At 36.9% G+C, this 21,146-nt stretch overlaps 1 protein-coding gene across 5 annotated transcripts in view; it reads left to right on the top strand.

Moving 5' to 3' along the window:
- Positions 1–21,146, top strand: part of LOC135216727 (runt-related transcription factor 1-like) — a 332,240-nt gene that overhangs the window by 219,951 nt on the left and 91,143 nt on the right. For all 5 annotated transcript variants that reach the window (XM_064252189.1, XM_064252188.1, XM_064252187.1 and 2 more), the window contains exon 2: positions 8,613–8,726. In XM_064252189.1, the coding sequence (XP_064108259.1) occupies positions 8,613–8,726 (114 nt within the window). The remainder of the gene's footprint in view (positions 1–8,612; positions 8,727–21,146) is intronic.

Here is a 21,146-nt window from a genome sequence, read left to right as displayed (position 1 = left end):
TACAGGAAGCCTCGTCTTTTTATTTTATGAAAACTTTTTAAATTTTGTATCCGGCAAGAAATGTTTACTGAACTTTTGTTGTGTCCATTTATATTTTAATTTGGTATTTTTCTAATCCCTGCTGTTTTATATATATTTGTACTAACTTATTTAACCTGATTTTTTTTTTTTTTTTGCTTATTTTCGTTCAAGTGTTTAATCTTAATCACACTTACATATGCGTTGCGGTGGCTTTATTTTGATGAGGAAATATACGAAGTGTAAAAATGTTTATTATATGTGTATGGGTGAAGTGAAAAAAAAGTGTATTGTAGGTGTATTGATGAATCAGATTGTTGTGAGATGTGTGATCTCATGGAAAGAACGGAGGATGACAAAATGATGGAAAGTGTATAATTAAAAAATGTCACTGGGAAAAGGGGAGGAAGACGCAGAAAGAGTTAAATAGATGACGTGCATTGGGTAATGAAAGGAACGGGATTGCTTACAAAAATGAGTGACATTCGACGGGGTACCATTCAGACTTCAGTTTAAGTGTATCAAGCAGCCAGTTTTATAGGTTTTATGCGTACGTGAATCGTGTATGACTCAGCAGTTTGATGTATACATATGACAATGACCGGTGCTTTGTTGTTTTATATATATATTATATATATATATATATATATATATATATATATATATATTATATATATATATATATATATATATATATATATATATATAACAACAAAGCACCGGTCATTGTCATATGTATACATCAAACTGCTGAGACATACACGATACACGTACGCATAAAACCTATAAAACTGCTGCTTGATACACTTAAACTGAAGTCTGAATGGTACCCGTCGAATGTCACTCATTTTTGTAAGCAATCCCGTTCCTTTCAATACCCAATGCACGTCATCTATTTAACTCTTTCTGCGTCTTCCTCTCCTTTTCCCAGTGACATTTTTTAATTATACACTTTCATTCATTTATATATCATATCTATAGAATATAGAGATATATATATACTTTATATGTGTGTGTGTACTATATATACAAATATATAGATATAGATGTTATATTATAATAACTCTAATAACCACAATGCCTGCATATATATATATATATATATATATATATATATATATATATATATATATACATATTGATACATATATATTACACGTATATATAAAGAGAGAGAGAGAGAGAGAGAGAGAGAGAGAGAGAGAGAGAGAGAGACCATAACGCAGCAGACAATAAAAGATGCAAGTTGTTTACGACTAAGGAAATTGCGTTATAATAACGCACTAACTAAAATTCTCTAACCAAAGGGGGTCCGAGAAAGAAGTCTGGCGCGCTTGTAACATCGCTGAGCTAATAAAAAGCGACCTCAAAGCTGGAAAAAAAACACAAACGTTTGATAAAAATGTCTAATTTGTTCGTATTTGGCCGGGCGGGTTTAATAACCCCCATATAGTAGTATGCCGCCTCTAGTTGTGGGGGGGGGGGGCAGTGTTTAAAGTGTGCTTGCATGCTCATGAAGCTTCGGTGTTGCTGTCCTGAAGTAGCTTGTGTGAATCGTGACCGCAAGGGAAATGATACATTTGGGGGTCCTCGTCTTAAAGAAAGGGTTTCTTATCTAATGACACTTGAAGATACATGCAAGCACTGGTAATGCCTGAAATTATACGTATGCACGATTAATGTTGGAACTTTCGTCTACGCAGACGTCATTTTTGAATATTTTGATGTATATTCATATTATACTGGAGAAATCCTAAATACATACTACATCAGTCCCAAAGACTACAATGTGGATGGAATGCGTCAAGATTCTTTTTTATACATATTTCATAGTGAGATTCTTTGGACGGGTTCTGTATAAATATTATAGACCCCGTAGACCTCATACTTGAGGAGTCTATCGTTGGGAAGAATCTTCAGGATACAAGTACCCTGTAGGGGCCTAGTGCCGTCTCATGCGGTGTACTGTAGCCATTACTTAAGGTTCTTTGCAGCGTCCTTCGGCCCCTAGCTGCAACCCCGTTCGTTCCTTTTACTGTACCTCCTTTCATATTCTATTTCTTCCATCTTCCTTTTCACCCTCTCCTAACAGTTGATTCATAGTGCAACTGTAAGGTTTTCCTCCTGTTACACCTTTCAAACCTTTCACTGTCAATTTCCGTTTCAGAGCTGAATGACCTCATAGGTCCCAGTGCTTGGCCTTTGGCTAAGTTCTGTATTCAATTCAAGATCCAAGTAATGCCTTAATATCCTCTTTTGGGTGTAAATAATGGGAATTTTTATGTGCACGCATACTTTGATCATAACATGCACGTATTGGTAGGAAAGTTTTGTATGTACAAAATAAGTGAAGAAGATTTTTGTACGCTCCTATGATTGAGTGAGGTTGTTTAATATCGTTTAGCATTACCCTGCCAGGACTGACCAAATGAAATTGATCGTAGAACGGAAAATATAACAAGCTAAAATAATGGCTAATATCCCCCATTTTCTTTTTCTTCGACATTAGTCTCGTCCTTATAAGAGAGTGGCCACTTAAAGAAACTGTGTTCCTGATCTCATTTTTGTCAGGGAAGGCTTCATCCTTGGTTCTTTGTTCGGGATGACTTTCGATACATACGTCGTGGTACGCTCTTGCGCGTCCTCCTCCTCCTCAATGATAGACGCACCAGAAAAGTCGAGTAACATGACAGAAAAAAATTTAAATATTTTTGAAAATATATACTACACTTCATAACTATAGAGACTAGCACATTTAATCCTAGTTGTAGACCACTAAACTTACCAAAAGATTGCACAGGAATGGAACACTGTCTTAAAAGGTTGTAAAGTAATACAAAGTAATAAAACGTACGTACGGCCTTGAACGGCTTCAGAGCATTATAAAGCAATCAAACACGCAAGCCAGATTAGCCGTGATCTTGAAAAACACAAAAGTTCTCAAGCAGGCAAAATTGTAACACAAAAATGTATTGCATTTTGGGGAACAGGGTTTATTGTATAACATGACGAAGCAACTCAATGCCAGCTAGAAACCCTACGACCTATGGAAAGAGAATGAGGAATCTTTCCCTTAAGGATTAATTCCCCTCATTCCTTCCCTTTTTTGGCCTTTGTATCTAAGGAAAAAGAGGAAAGATATAAATAACTGGCTGGAAGGTAGAAAGAAGAAGTTCCCATAAGGGGATGGTGACGTCAGTGCACCTCACGTGATGCAATGTATGCATTTGCTCAAGGGTGTTTGCAGCGTTCCTTCGGTCCTTCGCTGCACCCCATTTTAGTCTTTAACTTTTAACTCTTTTCCTGCTTCCTCCCTTCGATCTTGTTGTCCCGCCTCTCTAACTGTAACGTCTTAGTGTAATTGTGGAGTTTTCTGCCAGTTCAGACTTCAATTCCTTGTACCCTGTCTCCTCTCTTCTCTGGATCTCTCTATCTTGCTATCTAAACCAATCCAACTCCTCCTTGTCATTTCTTGAGCGCTGAATAGCCGCAAGTTCCCCAGTTCTTGGCTGGACATCCTAAGATTTCATAATAACGATGTGAAAGTTACATATATACAGATTAATAGCAAGCATTCCAGTTAGGACAAGTTCGGTTCTATACGTATTTCTCCGTGGGGGGGGGGGGGGGGGGCGGTTAGTGCTATTAGTGCACCTCATTCGGTGCAATGTAGGCATTACTTGAGGTTCTTTGTAGCGTCCCTTCGGCCCCTAGCTGCAACTACTTTCATTCCGCTTACTGTACCTCCGTTTATACTCTCTTTCTCCCATCTTACTGTCCACTCTCTCCTAACAATTGTTTCATAGTGCAACTGTTTAGAGGTTTTCCTCCTATAACACCTTTCAAACCTTATACTGTCAATTTCCGTTTTAGCGCTGAGTGGCCTTAGTTGTCCTAGTGTTTGGCATAATGCCAAAAATCTATATAAATCAGATCAAATAATATCAAACAGTAATATTTGATATGCTAAGTAAACACTCAACGTAAAATTGACCTGAGCTGTAGCAGATAATCTAATGTAATGAATGACCAGGAGTGGTTGCAAGTAGTACTGATGTGAATGACAACAGAATGAGATCTTTTATTATCCTGTAGCTGTACTTCACCCAAACGCTTTTCTCTCGCGAGTTCTTTCTTATATATTTTTCTGGTTGATACCGGTTCTTTGGATATTTGCAATTTACCTCTGTTTGGGGGTCAATGAAGCTTGGAATTTTTTCATTGCCTCCGCTATCTCGTGGTCTTCTAAGCGTCTTCGTTTTTTTAGATTTAGTTTACAGCTTGAGTTGGTACAGTAGATTAATTACTCTAGAATTATTAATGATATTCGCTGTCAGTGGCCCTGGGTACTTAGCGCCACAGCCGATGATACATTTATTGAGGACAAATCTTCGCTTATTTATTATCATTTTGTTTGTAGAACTGCAATTTAGACGAAGCATCAGGTTACTCTCTTTAGCCGTTTCGTGCGTTAAAAGTTCTATATTTAAAAAAAAGAATAACGAAGAGCAAAAGCCTGGTTACTGATACTTGAAGAATATAACAGAAAATAGGAAAGATATTTTTTTTTCCGAGAGTGGGGAAATCTGAGTTGTTTGACTGCATTTTACAAGCATAAGCACTTAGTATTAGGAGGGGAATGACGGAATCGAATTGTCATCTCTTAGTATTCTGTAATGATAAAGTTCTGTAATGGAAAGGAAATTACGGATACTGGGAAGGTTTATACGAGTATGTATGTATATATATATATGTATATATATATATATATATATAATATATATATATATATATATATATATACTATATATATATATATATATATATATATATATATATACATGTATATATATATATATATCTATATATATATATATATATATATATATATATATATATATTTGTGTGTGTATGTATATATGTGTATATATATACATATGTGTGTGTAGTGTAGTTTGTGAGTGTGTGCGTGTGCGTGTGCGTGTGCGTACGTATATATACTCGTATGCGTATAATTATGCCCGAGTGACCGTGTGTTCTTATACTCGTATTTCAGTATATTTAACATTCGTGTACTCTCACTCCCCGTCCCCCTCCGACCACCCTCTCAAACAGTGTGTTATAATCATCCCAATCGCAAGAGAGGAAAAAATGCTTATTGTTGGGAGACGCCCCTAAAACCAGCTCATAAAAGTATTTTTATGATCCAGCAGCCCACCCATTTCATATTTTAACAAATGTCGCAGTATGCAGTCATAAAAGACTGGGATTTAGGGTGGCTGAAGCACCTTCTACCAACGACTTGGTTTTTACGAGCATTTAAGATCATTTTGACGAAAAAAATGGAACTAGTCTGGGTTTTTCTTGTTAAAAATATATATTCCTCTAAACTACGTCTATCTTTCCACACGTTAAATATATATATATATATATATATATATATATATAGATAATATATATATATATAATATATATATATATATATAAAGGGAAGTGGCTTTCTGTTTATAAGTACGTAGGCTTCAAATATTGATATTCTCTAGCACACGTTCGATAGGGGGAAAAAGGAAAATCCTTTGCTACGTTACGTTTTAAAACTGAATAAAAGGAAGAGCAAGTTGGGGGATTGAATGGTATGAAGAGGAGTGACTGGAGGAATACCTGATCTTTTTTTAAGGGGGAGATAAAATTGTAACAGAAATAGGTTTAAGAATTAAAGTACTAGAATGTACTAAGGCGTGAGAATATGACTGTACAAATGGAGTCAAGTGACTTGGATATGAAAAAATTGAGAGGCACTCTGTACAGAAATAGGATGAAATATGGACAATAGTTATTAACTATAAGCTGACACCGTTGTAGGAAGAATACGTAAGATTCCACTGCTCCTTTTGAGTAAATACTATATCGGATGATGATAGGACGACTGCTGAGAGGTGAGTCATTGAGCTGGTCTTCGAAGCAATGCAGGTGGGAGGGTATGCAAAAGTGCCAATGAAATCCAGTACGGGTGTATTTGAACGGATTTCTGAGCCAGTTTTTTCTATATGAAAGTGAGGTTTAGATGCGGAATGTGAATTAAAGAAGAAGAAGAAGAAGAAGAAGAAGAAGAAGAAGAAGAGTGAGATTATTGAGACCACTTCTTTGCGCTTGGAGTAACAGAAATCAGAAGTTCGAGAAATGTACAGATACGTACAAGTTGTAAAATGGTTTGCGTAAGTGAGATGAAGAATCAGTGTGTTAATATACGTAGTTTGCGCACGTGGAAAGAAGGAAGGACAGGGAGAAGAAGACCTAGTAAGTGCTGAACAGATGGAGAGGAAGAGGTTGTAAATGGGAGGAATTTTAATAATGAGCCGAGAGCCCTTGCCAGATAGAGGTGAGTGTTGCAGTTCATGTACGCTGGTCGATGTGCTGCTGATGGCTTATCCACCTGTGTAGCTGAGTGAAACGTCTAATGAATTGGAAGTTATCTTCAACTGGTATTCAATCAATCATTCAGCATTTAAACTATAAATGTGACAGTAATCATTGGGTGTTATTTCACTGTGGTCATTGAACGCGTGACTTTTTTGTATTATTATCATAATATTATCCGAGTGGATCTTATTAGTCCGGCCCCGGGATGGGGGCGGGGTTGGTAGGTTATCGGGAGGGTAGGGGAGACATGACACATCCCCCCCCTCATGCAAACTTGTTTGTCCGCCTCGCGTAGGGACGGGGCAGGTAGTGGATCACGAGGGTAAGGGAGAGATGACACATCCACCCCCTCATGCAAACATGTTTGTCCGCTTCGGGTGGGGGCGGGAAGGAAGGGGACCAGGAGGATAAGGGAGAGATGACACATAAACCCCCCTTCGTGCAAACCTGTTTGTCCGCCTCGGGTGGGGACGGGATAGCTAGGGGATTGGGAGGGTTGGGGAGACACATCCACCCTTTCGCCCCGCGCAGCGTAGCGGACGCCATCAAGCTCGTCCCCAAATGGTAAACCACAAGCATCGTTTAATATCGAATTCATCACGCCTTGGGAATGACACTTGCACCCAAAGCGCCTTTGGTTGAGAAACAACGAGAGACATTATTGACTCTTGACTCTTGACTACTCGGCTTTCAAGAGCGGGTCACCCAGAAGCACTCATCAATTATGAGTATAATTCCCCTTCGTAGTAAGTTACCCCCAATTTATATTGAAATCGGTATTAAATTATATTTGCGGCCTAATCTATATATATATATATATATATATATATATATATATATATATATATATATATATATTTGTATATACATATATATGTATATATATATATACCTATATTTTATATAGTCATATATATATATATATATATATATATATTATATATATAAATTAGATAATACTTTGCGAGTGTTTTGACATGCGCATAAACACGCAACGTCTTCACACACAAAAAAAAAGGCGTTAATGCCAGGTTGCTTGTGATATTGTTGTTTATGGTTCAGTGGGTTGTTTATGATCTATCCTCTTTTACGGTCTGTATATCACTAGATGGTGTGTAATTTGCATTGTCAAATTACCCGCTGTGAAACTGTTTATGTGTTTTTCATTGCCGGGAAAGAAGTGCTTTATATTGCTCGGGAGCCCTTTTTTCGGTTTCGCTTTTGTTTTGTGGTGATGGCTACTTTTGCGAGTTCTGTGAGTCGTGTTCTTTGATTGCCACGCTTGCAATATTTTTTTTCTTGAATACCGGTAGACCTGTAGAATCTTTCTGGTTAGAACCATGTGCTGTTTACGAGTATATACGAATGTAAAATGCTGGACACACACACACATATATATATAGATATAGATATATATATAATATATTTATATGATATATATTATATATATAATATTAATATTATATAATATATTATGTGTGTGTGGTGTGTGTGTGTGGTGTGTATGTGTGTGGTGCGCGCGTACGTGTGTAGATATTTAATATGTTTACTTTATATTTATAAATCTACATGGTTACTTATTTATATATATATATATATTATATATATATATATATATATATATATATATATAATATATATATTATATACATATATATATATTCAGAGATATTCCTATAATTGCCGTTTGCACTTTTTCGCAGAGAAATAAAAAATGGATATTGCTTTCAGGTAGGAAGTTTCCGTTTTTAAATGATTAATAATTAAATCTCTGATCGTTATATTCTCAGATAATGCCGTATCTGTATTGAATCCTACAGTAGTTCATAGTGACAACAGGAACAAAAATGGCAGATGTAACAAAAGTTAAAGTAAAAACTGTCTGTATCTTTTATGTTTATATAGATGCTTTCGTTTATTGTGTGTAATGTTCTTTTCAGCCTAATTTCTTCTTATTTGAAGACCTCAGCATAACAGATCAAACGATGTGCATCTTTTTTTTATATTGTCCTTTATTTTTGCAACATTGCAAAAGATTAACTTATTTTTTTTACTGTACACACAATAAGAAAATCATATTTTGTTTCTTATAATTTTTTATCCCATTCTCAGTCGAGAAAATCACTAATCATTTTTTTTTTCTTTTTCCCTCTTCCCTTTGCATCCACGAACAGGAAAAAGCTTCAACCTCACAATCACTATCAGTACCTCGCCGCCTCAAGTCACGACGTATTGCAAAGCCATCAAAGTGACGGTCGACGGCCCGAGAGAACCCAGATCAAAAGCCCGTGAGTAGACAGGATTTTGTTTATTGAAGTTTCACCCTTTCCTCGTTTTCTATGCCTCCTCGCTGAGACGAAATGAAGCTTTTCATCTTTCTCTTATTATTACTTTCTTTTGATATGTTTTCATTTCCTTAGTCTCTCTCTTCTCTCTCTCTCTCTCTCTCTCTCTCTCTCTCTCTCTCTCCTGCTGTCGATTGGAGGGATGAGTCACTAGGTAACAGGTCAAAACCGAAATCCTTCACATTATTAAACATTTAGTTTGCGAGGCTTTAGGCAAGTTAGCGCCTCAGTGGCGTGGTCGGTATGGTGTTGGCGTACCGTACGCCTCAGTGGCCGCGAGTTCGACTCTCGGGCATTCTATTGAGGTGTGAGAGGTATGTATTTCTGGTGATAGAAGTTCACTCGATGTGGTTCGGAAGTCACGTAAAGCCGTTGGTCCCGTTGCTGAATAACCACTGGTTCCATGCAACGTAAAAACACCATACAAACAAACAAACAAACAAACATACCATAAAATGCATACATGCTTTAGGCAATTTCTGTTCTAGAAATATGAATCTCCTTAGCATAACAGATACAGATCCCGTGAGACCTATGCAGCCGTCTTCCTCGCTGCATCTTAATCATCAGAAATCAACCAATCATTATGTAAGTTTAACCTAAGCAAGTTCCTGGACATACTGCCGAATGAACCAATTACAATGCCACCTGTTATTTCAACTACCGCAATATAGGCCACAACTCTAGCACGATCTGGCTCCTTGTGTTTTATTTCCAGGTTGAGATCTGGAATAATTTTCATTAAGAGCAGGTGTGGAACCCATCCGAGGGTAATTCTACAGGTAAATCTCTCTCTCTCTCTCTCTCTCTCTCTCTCTCTCTCTCTCTCTCTCTCTCTCATCACTTGCTGTACGAGTTAACATCCTTAATCCCTTTTAATATTTAGCTCTTTTTCTTTGTCAACCTGCTTTTTCTTCCTTTTAAACCCCTCCAGGCCTCTCTCTCTCTCTCTCTCTCTCTCTCTCTCTCTCTCTCTCTCTCTCTCTCTCTCTCTCTCTCTCAAAAGAAGTGACTGCTAATGTTTAATTTTATTCCAATACATTCTTTACTAAAACTTCTTCTAAAGCGATCTGAATACACAATTGCCGCACCGAGTTCGTTTCCCTTATGTGATTCCGTTAAGATCTCTTATAAAAAGATAGAATAAAAGCCAAGGAAAAAAGGAAGTTATTAGTATGTGGCTGTGAGTGCAATACACCGTGTTTCCATCGTATCTAAGATACGAAAGAAATAATTTCTCTTCCCGCACACTACCAGCTTAGTTTTTTGTGACTTCTCTCATGCGTCTGTCGCCGAATTTGTTAGAGAAAGAGAGGTTTACCTGTAGATTTACCACACACTCTCCCCCCCCCCACCCCCCTCGGCTGGGCTTGAGCCGGGAGGGGAGAGAGAAACAGCCTACATCTGACTACTGAATTACGATGTAGATGTTAATGACTCGCGGGGAAAAAATGGATGGTTTATTACGTACGTTTTCGATAATTACACCTTAGGTTTTCCTGTACAGGTAAGTCACTTGTTTTTTTCTACTTTCGTTGCTAGGAGAGTTGGAAGCCAGAAGGGGGGTTGGGAGAAGGGGAGGGAAACAGAGATAGGGAACTGAGGAACAGGAAAAAAATGAAGAGGGACGTGAGAAGGACGGGTGAGGAAGTGAGGAGTGAGAAAGAAAAGGAAGAGAGCTATAACTTAGGAATTCATTTATGCATTTTTCCCATCCCATTAGGCTACCCTTCTCACTCTAACTGCTTTTTTACTAATGAGACTGTTCTCTTGGTAAGTCTCTTGCATCTAGTTCTTGTGCAGTAAAAGCTGTAGGATTTGGTTTTGTTGCAAACTGATTTTCTTGAGTATGGAATTCAATATGTGACTCATGACTGTTCAGGATTTAGATGTCTGTGAAGGTCTTGTGGTCACATCTGACATTTTAAGATTCATTTATCAACTAGGACTAGAAAAATCTTTAATAGGATCTGATATCAACTTATGAGACGATAGTTTATACGTTACTGGTTTTACTTTTAGGATGGGTGGCCCAATAATATAGCATACATAATTTGAGAATAAACCTGATAGACTTGGTGTGGAGATCAGAAACCCTAGAGCTGCGCACTTCGGTAAGCGTTTCTTTCCGTAGCTACACCAATAAATTTTGGTTTTCTCTTCCTGGTTTCTTTTATCCTTGATTCTTATCACAAAATTCCATTGCTGAAAAGGTAGGTCTGTAGTTTCCTTTGTAGTAAAGCCTCCTTTTTTATTTTATTTTTTTTTTCGGGCCTTTGGTGGCTGTGGCGTTTGTCTGAATTGTTCCACTGGGTCGTGCACTCGATGATTTCCTTTTGGAACGAGATGTTTCAATACTTTTTATGAGATAGGAAAGGGAACATCTTTTTAGGATGATTTAATTGTGATGCTTTTGTATTGCAAAGCATTTTACCTTAACTATCTTCCATAGAGTTGTTATTTATTTGAACTGCATAACTTTATTTTACAGAGAGTTAGGTGCATTGTATTGCTTTTTAGAGCAATCTATTCGGGTTCAGGTTAGACATCCTTTGCGCCCTTTTTAAGTATTCTTCGTGAATATTTAAACGCCATAGTACTCCCTCACTCGTTCATATAGATCGCTGTGTTTACAAAATTCTGTGTTTCGAAGCTGTAACTTTTTTGAAGGCTGAAAATAGATAGCTGTCAGTGGCCCGCTGAGCCTTTTCTTTGGAAGTAGCTCGAGCGCTGTTTTTGGTAGCAGAGGATTCCTGCCGGAGTTGTTCAAGTCCCCTCGGGGGTCGGCGGCATTCCTTGTGAACTCGGAGGCTCATTGAATGTTAAGAGCTTCTTTATGTCATTATCATCCTGTAATCATGAAATATTTTCATTCCGATAGTGTTTTGTAGTCATTGGACCCCAGTCGAATTGCTCTGTGGCAGAAGCAATTTCAGATGAAAAAGGTAATTGGCGTCGCGCTCTCCTCCTCACTCTTACGGCTGCCTCCAAGAACAGCGATGGTAAGCTCAGCTGCTCACAGACTGAATGACCGCGTTAGATTCCCGAACTTGACGTTGAGGTTAGATACTGCTTCGTTCCTTACACATAGAGCAAACTTTGTTGATCTAAGCATTAGAACAGTACCTAGCTCCAATAGCTCTTACCCGACTGTTCTCAGTCACGGATGGGTTGGCGAGAGAGAAGGAAGAAGAAGAAGAAGAGGAGGAAAATGAAAAGGAAAAGACAAAAACAACAGATGTTAGTGTTCAAAGCAGGATTTTCATCCCACAGGAGTGAAACCATCCATAGGAAGATATGCATAAGATATTCTCTCTCTCTCTCTCTCTCTCTCTCTCTTCTCTCTCTCTCTCCTTGCACATAAATTTGATAACTTTGCTCATAACATCTGCTCTACATGTGTCAAGCCGGCAAATTATTGTAGGTGGGAGGGAAAATTCACGTAGATGCTCAAGCAATGTGGCAATTACATAGAAGTGAAATTTCTTAATTTGCCTTCATTTTGCTCCAGACAGTTTTGCTCAACGTGACTTGTTTACCCATCGTAGCTACCTTGTGGTAAATAGTAATTAGAGGGTTGAACGGGAACTACTTTCCATTAATATTGCGAAGAGGCTTCGCGAAATGGTGATTTTTAAAGCCTTAAATAATTACCGTGTTCCCCAGAGCTGATTGTGACATGTGCTCTGTGTGTAGTAGAGCTACTCTCCTCTTCTGGCAAGTTTCTTAAGATTGCCATTTGCACCTGTCGTGGTTCCATACTTCCAAAGATTTTGTTTTACTTTACTTGGTGTTTTAAGTTTTTTTTTTACGATTTTTCCTGGTTTCTGTGGGTTTTCCTTGATTCCCTGGCGACTTTTCTTCGCCTCACTTGGACTTTTTCCCTTGAGTATATTTGTAGTTTTTATTACGTCGCGAAAAATTTTTCATTGTGTTATAAATGAAAACTATTTTTTTCACTTTTGGTGATTTTATATATATATATATACCCCTATATATATATATATATATATATATATATATATATATATATATATATATATGAACATTGAACATTCCTGAAACATTTTATGCTTCACAGTATAAATTTTATTTTTAGAAATATCATAGTCTTAGGTCAGTCTTTTATCAACTGAAGATTATGTTCCTGGCATCAGAAAACACTGATTCATAACCGAATAAAACGGTGCATTTTATCATTAAGATTACGACTTCTTCGCGGATTATGACATAAATGTGATAATACTTGTGGAACGAAGCGTTTTATTGGATTGTCTAGAGCTTGTGCTATCCATTGCTTCCTTCTGAATTAAATCCAACTTTTCTTTATATTTCTCATCCCCTCTCTTTCTCTCCTCTTCTTTACCTTGCCCCAGAAGGGGTTATGACGTCATTGTACCTCACGTGGTGAACTGTGGGCATTACTAAGGGGTGCTTGCAACGTCCCCTCAGCTTAACGTCCACTCCATCTTCCTTTCTTCAGTCTTGCTGACCAATACCTGTGACTGTGACTTAATTGTGCAATTGTGATATCCCCTCTCAGGTTCCCCTTTTGGAGCCTTGTACTTCATCTCCCATATTTTCTGGATTTCTCATATCTTGCTGTCCAACAACCCCAACTCATTTCCACTGTCCTTAGCGCTTAGCCTGACAGCCAAAATGTCCTAAATCAAATGTCTAAAACGTCTTGTCTTTCGTGATCCCGAAGACCATGAACATTCATCTGTATTGCAATGTCCGGCTGGGATAAATGTGCGCGTACCGGCACGCTCTTGTCACCATCGGTTAAAGCAAACAGAAACAAACAAAGAGGAAACCAGCAAAGTGGTCCAGCACAAGTGAGAGGAAGCGAAGAAGTGTTCCATCACAAACAAAACCCTAGACCCAGCCAACCAGTCAAGTCCTGCGCATCACTCGGCTTTATACGGATTTGGGTCATACATGGAGGAGTACGCTTTGTCTTCAACCCCTCAGTGTTACACAATCCTTCTATGCAGCGGAGGAAAAAAAATATCCTTTTTAAAGCGAGGATTTATCGCCGATTTGCAGCAGACCTTAGTGTCAGGGCTGTGCGGGTCAGGTCGTGAGTGCAATGGATTTTTTATATTATGTATATTATGCATACATATACACACACAGGTGTACAGTCCAGGTACCGCAAGTATTACTGACACACACTACATATATATATATATATATATATATATATATATATATATATTATATATATGTGTGTGTGTGTGTGTGTGTGTGTGTGTGTGTGTATGTGTGTGTATGTATGTATATGTATGTATATATAAAATTCCAGTCAGCAAGCTATATACTTCAGGAGATTCCTTTTATCATTTGTATCATGGAATCTCTTGAAGTATATATATGTATAATATATATATATATATATATATATATATATATATATATATATATATATATATATTATCTATATATACATATATAGTACAGATTAAGCTACAAATGTCCTTTAATATAATTCGCTCTGCCTCGGAAATAATATATTTTCATTCGCATTTGTAGCTTATAGCGTATATATACAGTGATCACGGTGATGTGAGAAGACTCATATATTTATTTTACAGATATTTACAGCTCTGAAGACGAATTGAATGACTGCATAGTCAATTCTTCCTTAATGATGGATATGACTTTTTTTATTGATTTTTTTTAGGAAGTTGAACCGTGTTTCATTTACAATTGGCCAATATTCCATTCAGATGTTAGTAGACACTGACGAGATAAAACATGATTATGCGTGCGTATGTGTTTGCGTGCATAACGAAAGTACAGTAGTAGTATCACTGGTAGAACTTTGACGGATCTGTAAGTCCCTGGTTGGATCCAGTGGACACAGCCGCCATGAGAAGTTACTAGCCTCAAGTGTGGTAAAGAAATGAACGCTGGGTTAGCAGCTTCATTCCATAGGATTAGTCTTCTGTTATCACCCCTTTGAAAGGGGAAAAGATGTATGGCGATATCGATAACGTCACTGAAGTCCTGATTTCTTCTCTGCCGCCTGGGCGGTAGTTCGAACCCAAGAGAAGACGAAGTTATTATCAACTAAAAAATTCCCCTTCAGATCACACATATGGAAATATATTAATTCTGGGGTAGAGCGAGTTAAATATTAAAGAATATTTGTAGCTCGAGTAATTTATATGAATTGCAGTGATGTGATAATTATTCATATATATATATATATATATATATATATATATATATATATATATATATATTCGTATATATATGTGTGTGTATGTAGTGTGTATATATATATATATATATATATATATATATATATATATTCGTATATATATATTCGTTATATATATATATATATATATATGTGTTATATATATATTATATATATATATATATATATATATACATATATGTTAATTATTTTATATATATGCTCTTTTTGTACATGTGAGAGACACAGAGCCATACCTACCACTCATCACTCCTCTTAAATGATCATTTCCAGCCATCTTAACGAAATCGCGCAGTCATATTTCAAACATATGCTTGCGGCTGGTTCCATTTTGCGCGTACGTGATTGATTATAATAATAGTTGGCGCGTCTACATGCGTGTGTGCGTGTGCGCATATAGTAGGTGTATCTGTTTGCTTGTGGCCATGGGAAGGGGTTTTCAGTTTTGCTGTTGTGGTTGGGGAGGGGAGATGGTGGAGGTGAGGGTGGGGGGAAGGCTAGGAGGAAGGTTTAGCGAAGAGACGTTGATGATTGTGTGAAATTGGAGAGAACGTTTTACACGTGTGCTGTGCAACCTTTGACTTTTTCCGAAGGAGAAGAATTACATCATGTCCTTGAGACACCATCATGCACATGCACCTACACACACACATACACACACACACACACACACATATATATATATATATAATATATATATATATATATTATATATATATATATATATATATATATATATATATATATATATATGTATGTATATACACACATTATGTTTATGACGACGGAATTTATTATGCATAAACCATAAGATTATCAACAATTAGTCTTCTATAGGAAGCTATCCTTATGCATATATATTTTTCAAACTCACTCAGTTACAAAAAAATATTTCTCGTGCTACACTAAGCTGTTCTAATCCCCTTTTCATTTATAAAGAAGCGCAGACCCAAAAGCAAATGCACGGGACAGGGAACAATTACTAACAAGCACATGCAAGCACAATAGTACGTTGAACTACAATAGAAAAAAACGAAGCAATGAAAGAAGACAGTCAAGTACACGAGACGGATGGAAACTATGTTTGCCGTTTCATAAACATATATGAATTCTGTCACCCACGCGGTCACGATGATTGCTGGTTGACAAAAAAAAAAAAAAAAAAAAAAAAAAAAAAAAAAAAAAAAAAAAAAAAAACTGCCATGTCTGGCTACTGTCTGGATTGATTTGTCTTTTTTTATTTGTTTTGATTGTCTTCGTTTTTATCTGTTCTTAAGGGTGATGATTACATTTTGTTTGGCACAACTGTAAAGATGATTTTGATAGACTGATATAGATCAGTTGTTTAATTTATCGTCATTTTGTTGCATTATCGTTCTTCAAACTATTTTTCAACTGCTGTGAATGATATTTTTGCCAATGCTACTGTTACCTTTACCAGTTCAGTTCATATCAGCGCTACTATTGTTGTATTTAAAACATTCAAAGTGCAAAAAAAAAAAAAAAAATAAAAGAAAAATGCAGTCATCAAAATGTTTGACTATTTTCGCTCCTAGGTATACGTAGATGAACTGCTATCATTACCTGAGGATCCCTGGCAGTTAGCCAGACGTAGTAAAAACTCTAAACCATTAACACAATTATGTAGACGTTTCTGTCGTTTACCTTCAATTTTAATGATTTGAGTTTTGCTAACAGTGGATAAGCGTGGAAATGGCTGTAAAGGCTTGTAACCCTCTCTGTTAATTCCCTTGTAGGGTGTTAGTGCCGTCCGTGTACCTCATAGGATGCACTGTAGGCATTACCAAAGGTTATTTGTAGCCTCCTTTCGTCCCCGAGTTGCGACCGCTTTCATTCCTTTTACTGTGCCTCATTTCATATTATCTTTCTTCCGTCTTGCTATCCACCCAATCCTAACAATTATTTCAAAGTGCAACTGCGAGGTATTCTTCCTTTTACACCTTTCAAACCTACCTACTCTCAATTTCCTTTCCAGCGCTTAAGGGCCTCACGTGTCCCAGTGCTTGGCCTTTGGCCTAAAGTATATTCCATTCCATTCCGTTTAGTTAATTTACGAAATTTCACTCTCAGTGTCTGTTCTTTTTTCTTTTCTTCACATGACGTCATTATGCCATGTGGAAGCTTCCTTTGCAAACTAATTGCTTTTACGCTATATTTTCTGTGTACTTCCCTATTATAAATACTATAATAATTGAAAACGTTCAGAGGCCAAACATCTCCGCCAAGACTAAGTAATCCAACTCTCAAAGGTCCCTTATTCCGGAATATTATATTCCTATTTTTCCAAATAAAAGAAAATCAGCGTAACCCACCTCCCTTAATTGTTGCCTCCTTAGGGGATGCAATAATGATAATAACGGTTCAGAAATGACTAGAAGTCGAGTCGTAATGTCACTGATATAGAGATGTTAGTGGTGGTTATGTGCCTGTTTAAATTCATCGTCCTATTAAGATTCACGTTATGACTTCTGTGTCGATAGTAATAACAATAGGCAAGATTATTAAACTCAGGTTTCCTGGAAACAATGTAGCTCACACAAGATACTAGATAAGATTTGCTAATGGCTCGCAGGAAAACAGCGAGAAAAAGCTTTGCCAGCAGCTAAGACAGTATGAAAGTTTATATTAGCTAATTGAGCTGTGATGATAAAATATCAGAAATGTTTTACTTTCCGCGTGCTTACATGGAGAAGCATGGAGTTAATGTTTGTGGAGAATAGAGCAAAAAGTTTATTGTTATATGTTTTGGATTTGCGTTTTCGTTAAAAAGTTACGCTTCCTGGATAAAATGTCAGTAAAGAAAACGAAATTTTTTAGTTTTTCACCGGAAAGGGAATGAGATTCATGTAATGCGGACCGAAATCCGAAATTGGGGGCACAGTCTAGAAGCATTCTCTCCTACTCATGTCCCTTATGACCCCCGAACATGACAGCAAAACGTTAGAAAGAACGATACTTACAAAAAAGGCTAAAATGGAACCTACTGCAAAATCGCGTGACTAAATCGAGAAGGATGTGGCACAGAAAAGGATAGAATAAAGATACAAAAAAATGGTAGACTAAAAAGTTAATTTCTGAGCGGTAAATAGGTTTGAATATCTCGACAACTTTAAGGATCCACTACATTCAAATGTAAGGAAATTAGGTATTATAGTAACTAGTTTCGTAATATCACATAGGTTAAACTCAGTTTCAAAGGTTAACCTTCTATTATTAAAAACTTGTATATGACACTAGGTATGACAATTATTATTATTATTATTATTATTATTATTATTATGCTTAATTATTATTATTATTATTATTATTATTATTATTATTATTATAATACTGATATGACTCCATGGAAATTCTTTGGTAGCTATCTTAAAAGTTAAACCTCTCTCTCTCTCTCCTCTCTCTCTCTCTCTCTCTTCTCTATCTCTCTCTCTCTCTCTCTCTCTCTCGACGAGAGAGAGAATAATTATGTTCATCGTATTCGGCTTCTATGATTTATGAATTTTTTAACATGCATACTTACAAATATGTATATATATATATATATATATATATATATATATATATAATATATATATATATATATATATATAATGTCTGCGTGTGTGTGTGTGTATGTATGTATCGCGTACACACACACACACATTATATATATATATAATCTTACATCATGTTCGTGCATACGTAGCACAAATCTTCTGCACACACGTTATGATTATTAGTATTTCATGGGATACCAGGAAATCATCATCGGCTATTTTTGCGGAATTACCCACAGTTATTGGACCTGTGTTTATGCTGATAGGCCCATTATTCCCGTCTGGGGATGTAATATTTAGCGGAATTTTCAAATCTTGAGGTAGGTCATGAAAAAATGAGGTCCAAGTGTGTGCGTGTGTGTGTGTATATATATATATATATATATATATATATATATATATATATATATATATATATATATATATGTAAGTTTGTATGTATGTATTGTGTGTGTTTGTGTATATCATAAATTTAAGGATATTTTTAGAGTGTAAAATTACGCTTTATCATTACCTACGAATAAATTTACTCCATTTGCAATATTGCTAAAATATTTAGCTTAAACAAGCATTAACGCAAGCAAGTTCATTGGACGCTGTATGAAAGAGTGAGACACACCGCGGTTCTCAAAAGGTTTAGCAAGATAATGATTCTACCAAAAGATTTTGATGGCCGGAAAATTGACAAGCATTTTCGCCCAAGTCATGTATCTCTCTCTCTCTCTCTCTCTCTCTCTCTCTCTCTCTCTCTCTCTCTCTCTCTCTCTCTCGAGCAACTGGTTCTGTGCCTTCCACTATGTTAGACAATTCGTCTTAATTCTCTTAATTTAAAAAAAATATTATTAATTTGATACAAACTTTGGAAAACAGAGCGTGAAAGCATTTGTGCATTTTAACCCTTACACAATGCACTGTATGCTTTCAGTACATACGAAAATACAGGGAGGCACAGAAGCGAGGGAGTAATTCCAGATTCGAAAGAAGAGAGATTATCGCCGTGCAGCGGTCTCATAGTCAACAAGTATTGTTTTTGGGTAGCAGAGAGGAGAGTAACCCAGTAGGGTGGCCCGTTGGGCTTTAAGGAATGGGATCCAGCACTCCCACCAACAAGCTGTGTGGAATAGGATCCTCCAAAGTGAGAGGTGATAGCAGGAAGTCCTATCTGGATAATCTTGGATAAGAGGGAAGTTATCCAAGGGTACTGAGAGAGTTATCCGTTTTTTTTAGCAGAAAACGAATTAGAGAAGAGCTCAGAGAAGAAAGGTATCCACTGGGTCAGGAGGTGAGAAGTAGAACTTTCCACCTCACAGATGGGAAGTGTAGTATTTCTCCTCTTGGGAGGCGCTTTGATTTGGTCGTTTCACGTTCATTGGGGAACTATATAAATAGGCTTGTTTTTATGCGACACAAACACGTGTGAACGCACACAAAACACATATATACATTAAATACTACATGTTTCTGTTGACATGGGCGCTTAATTATGTACCTAATTCTTATTCGTCTATGGTGGGTGGTATCCAGCAAGAGGGACCCGGGGTTAACAACCTCATCTCGGAAGAGCCTTGCAGAGAACAGAAATGACAACACAATCTTAAACCCCTTCTCAGGAAAAAAAGTCAGAAAATAAAGAAGAAAAGCCATTACGTAAAGTGCAGTGTTATTATTGCGTCAGCTCTTGTCCCATTCCATCAACGGACTCTTATAAGGGTGGAAGTCTTTCATTCATTTATTCACCTTCGAGTTTCCCCGTTGAATTTTGGCCTGTTGCAACGCCTAGATTGACACGTTTTCTAGAAGGGCTTCATTTATTATCTTGCTGTCTTCATCCTGACTTTGTTATAAAGTTATTAAAACCCAACACTCTCAGACAGTGACTTTTCGTTCTTAAATCTGGCATGTATATTCGAGTGTGTACGCGAGAATGTTGGTATAACATCCATTGCATGTGTGCACGAACACGTACAGGGTCATCAATAAAATCTTTAATTTTCCGGATGTGTTTCCGTCAATCTGTAATTGCCTGTAATTTTTCCCCACATTGTAGGCATTACCGCCGTGTTTCTGGATTCGATGTAACATAAATAAAAGAGGATTACGAGGTGAGAGTATTGGCCTTAGTATCATTAGGGCGACATCGGTTGCTAAATTGTCACTTGTCTGCACTCCTTCCGAGAAGCGCGCGCCATCTGTTGAGTGCGCGAGTAACTACAACCTTCCCCACCAGCCAAGAAATAGGGGAAGAAAGGTCCTGTTTGTGGTCATTCAGATTTCTGTAATGTATTGTTGACTGGTAAGCCCTCTTCCTGCTCTGTAATTATGGTGCTTATAGTTTTATCTCACTTTTTCTAACTTTTATTATCTTTTATTACTAGCATCATCTGTAGAAATAAATTATATTTTTTTTGGGGTGAAATTTCAGCCAGGAATAAAGATAGGATTACATTTTTTATAAATAAAACGTAACCTCCTTTCCTCAGGTACACTTGGGAATATATGCATGAATCAGCGCAAAATATGTAATTGATATCATCAGTTCCTAGAGGACCTTGGGTTGAGATGAACCTAGTTTACCTT

This window comes from Macrobrachium nipponense, chromosome 6, assembly GCF_015104395.2.
Source record: "Macrobrachium nipponense isolate FS-2020 chromosome 6, ASM1510439v2, whole genome shotgun sequence".
NCBI classification, from domain to species: domain Eukaryota; kingdom Metazoa; phylum Arthropoda; class Malacostraca; order Decapoda; family Palaemonidae; genus Macrobrachium; species Macrobrachium nipponense.
The sequence above is the reverse complement of the archived record's forward strand: the minus strand, read 5'-3'. Positions and strand labels throughout refer to the sequence as shown.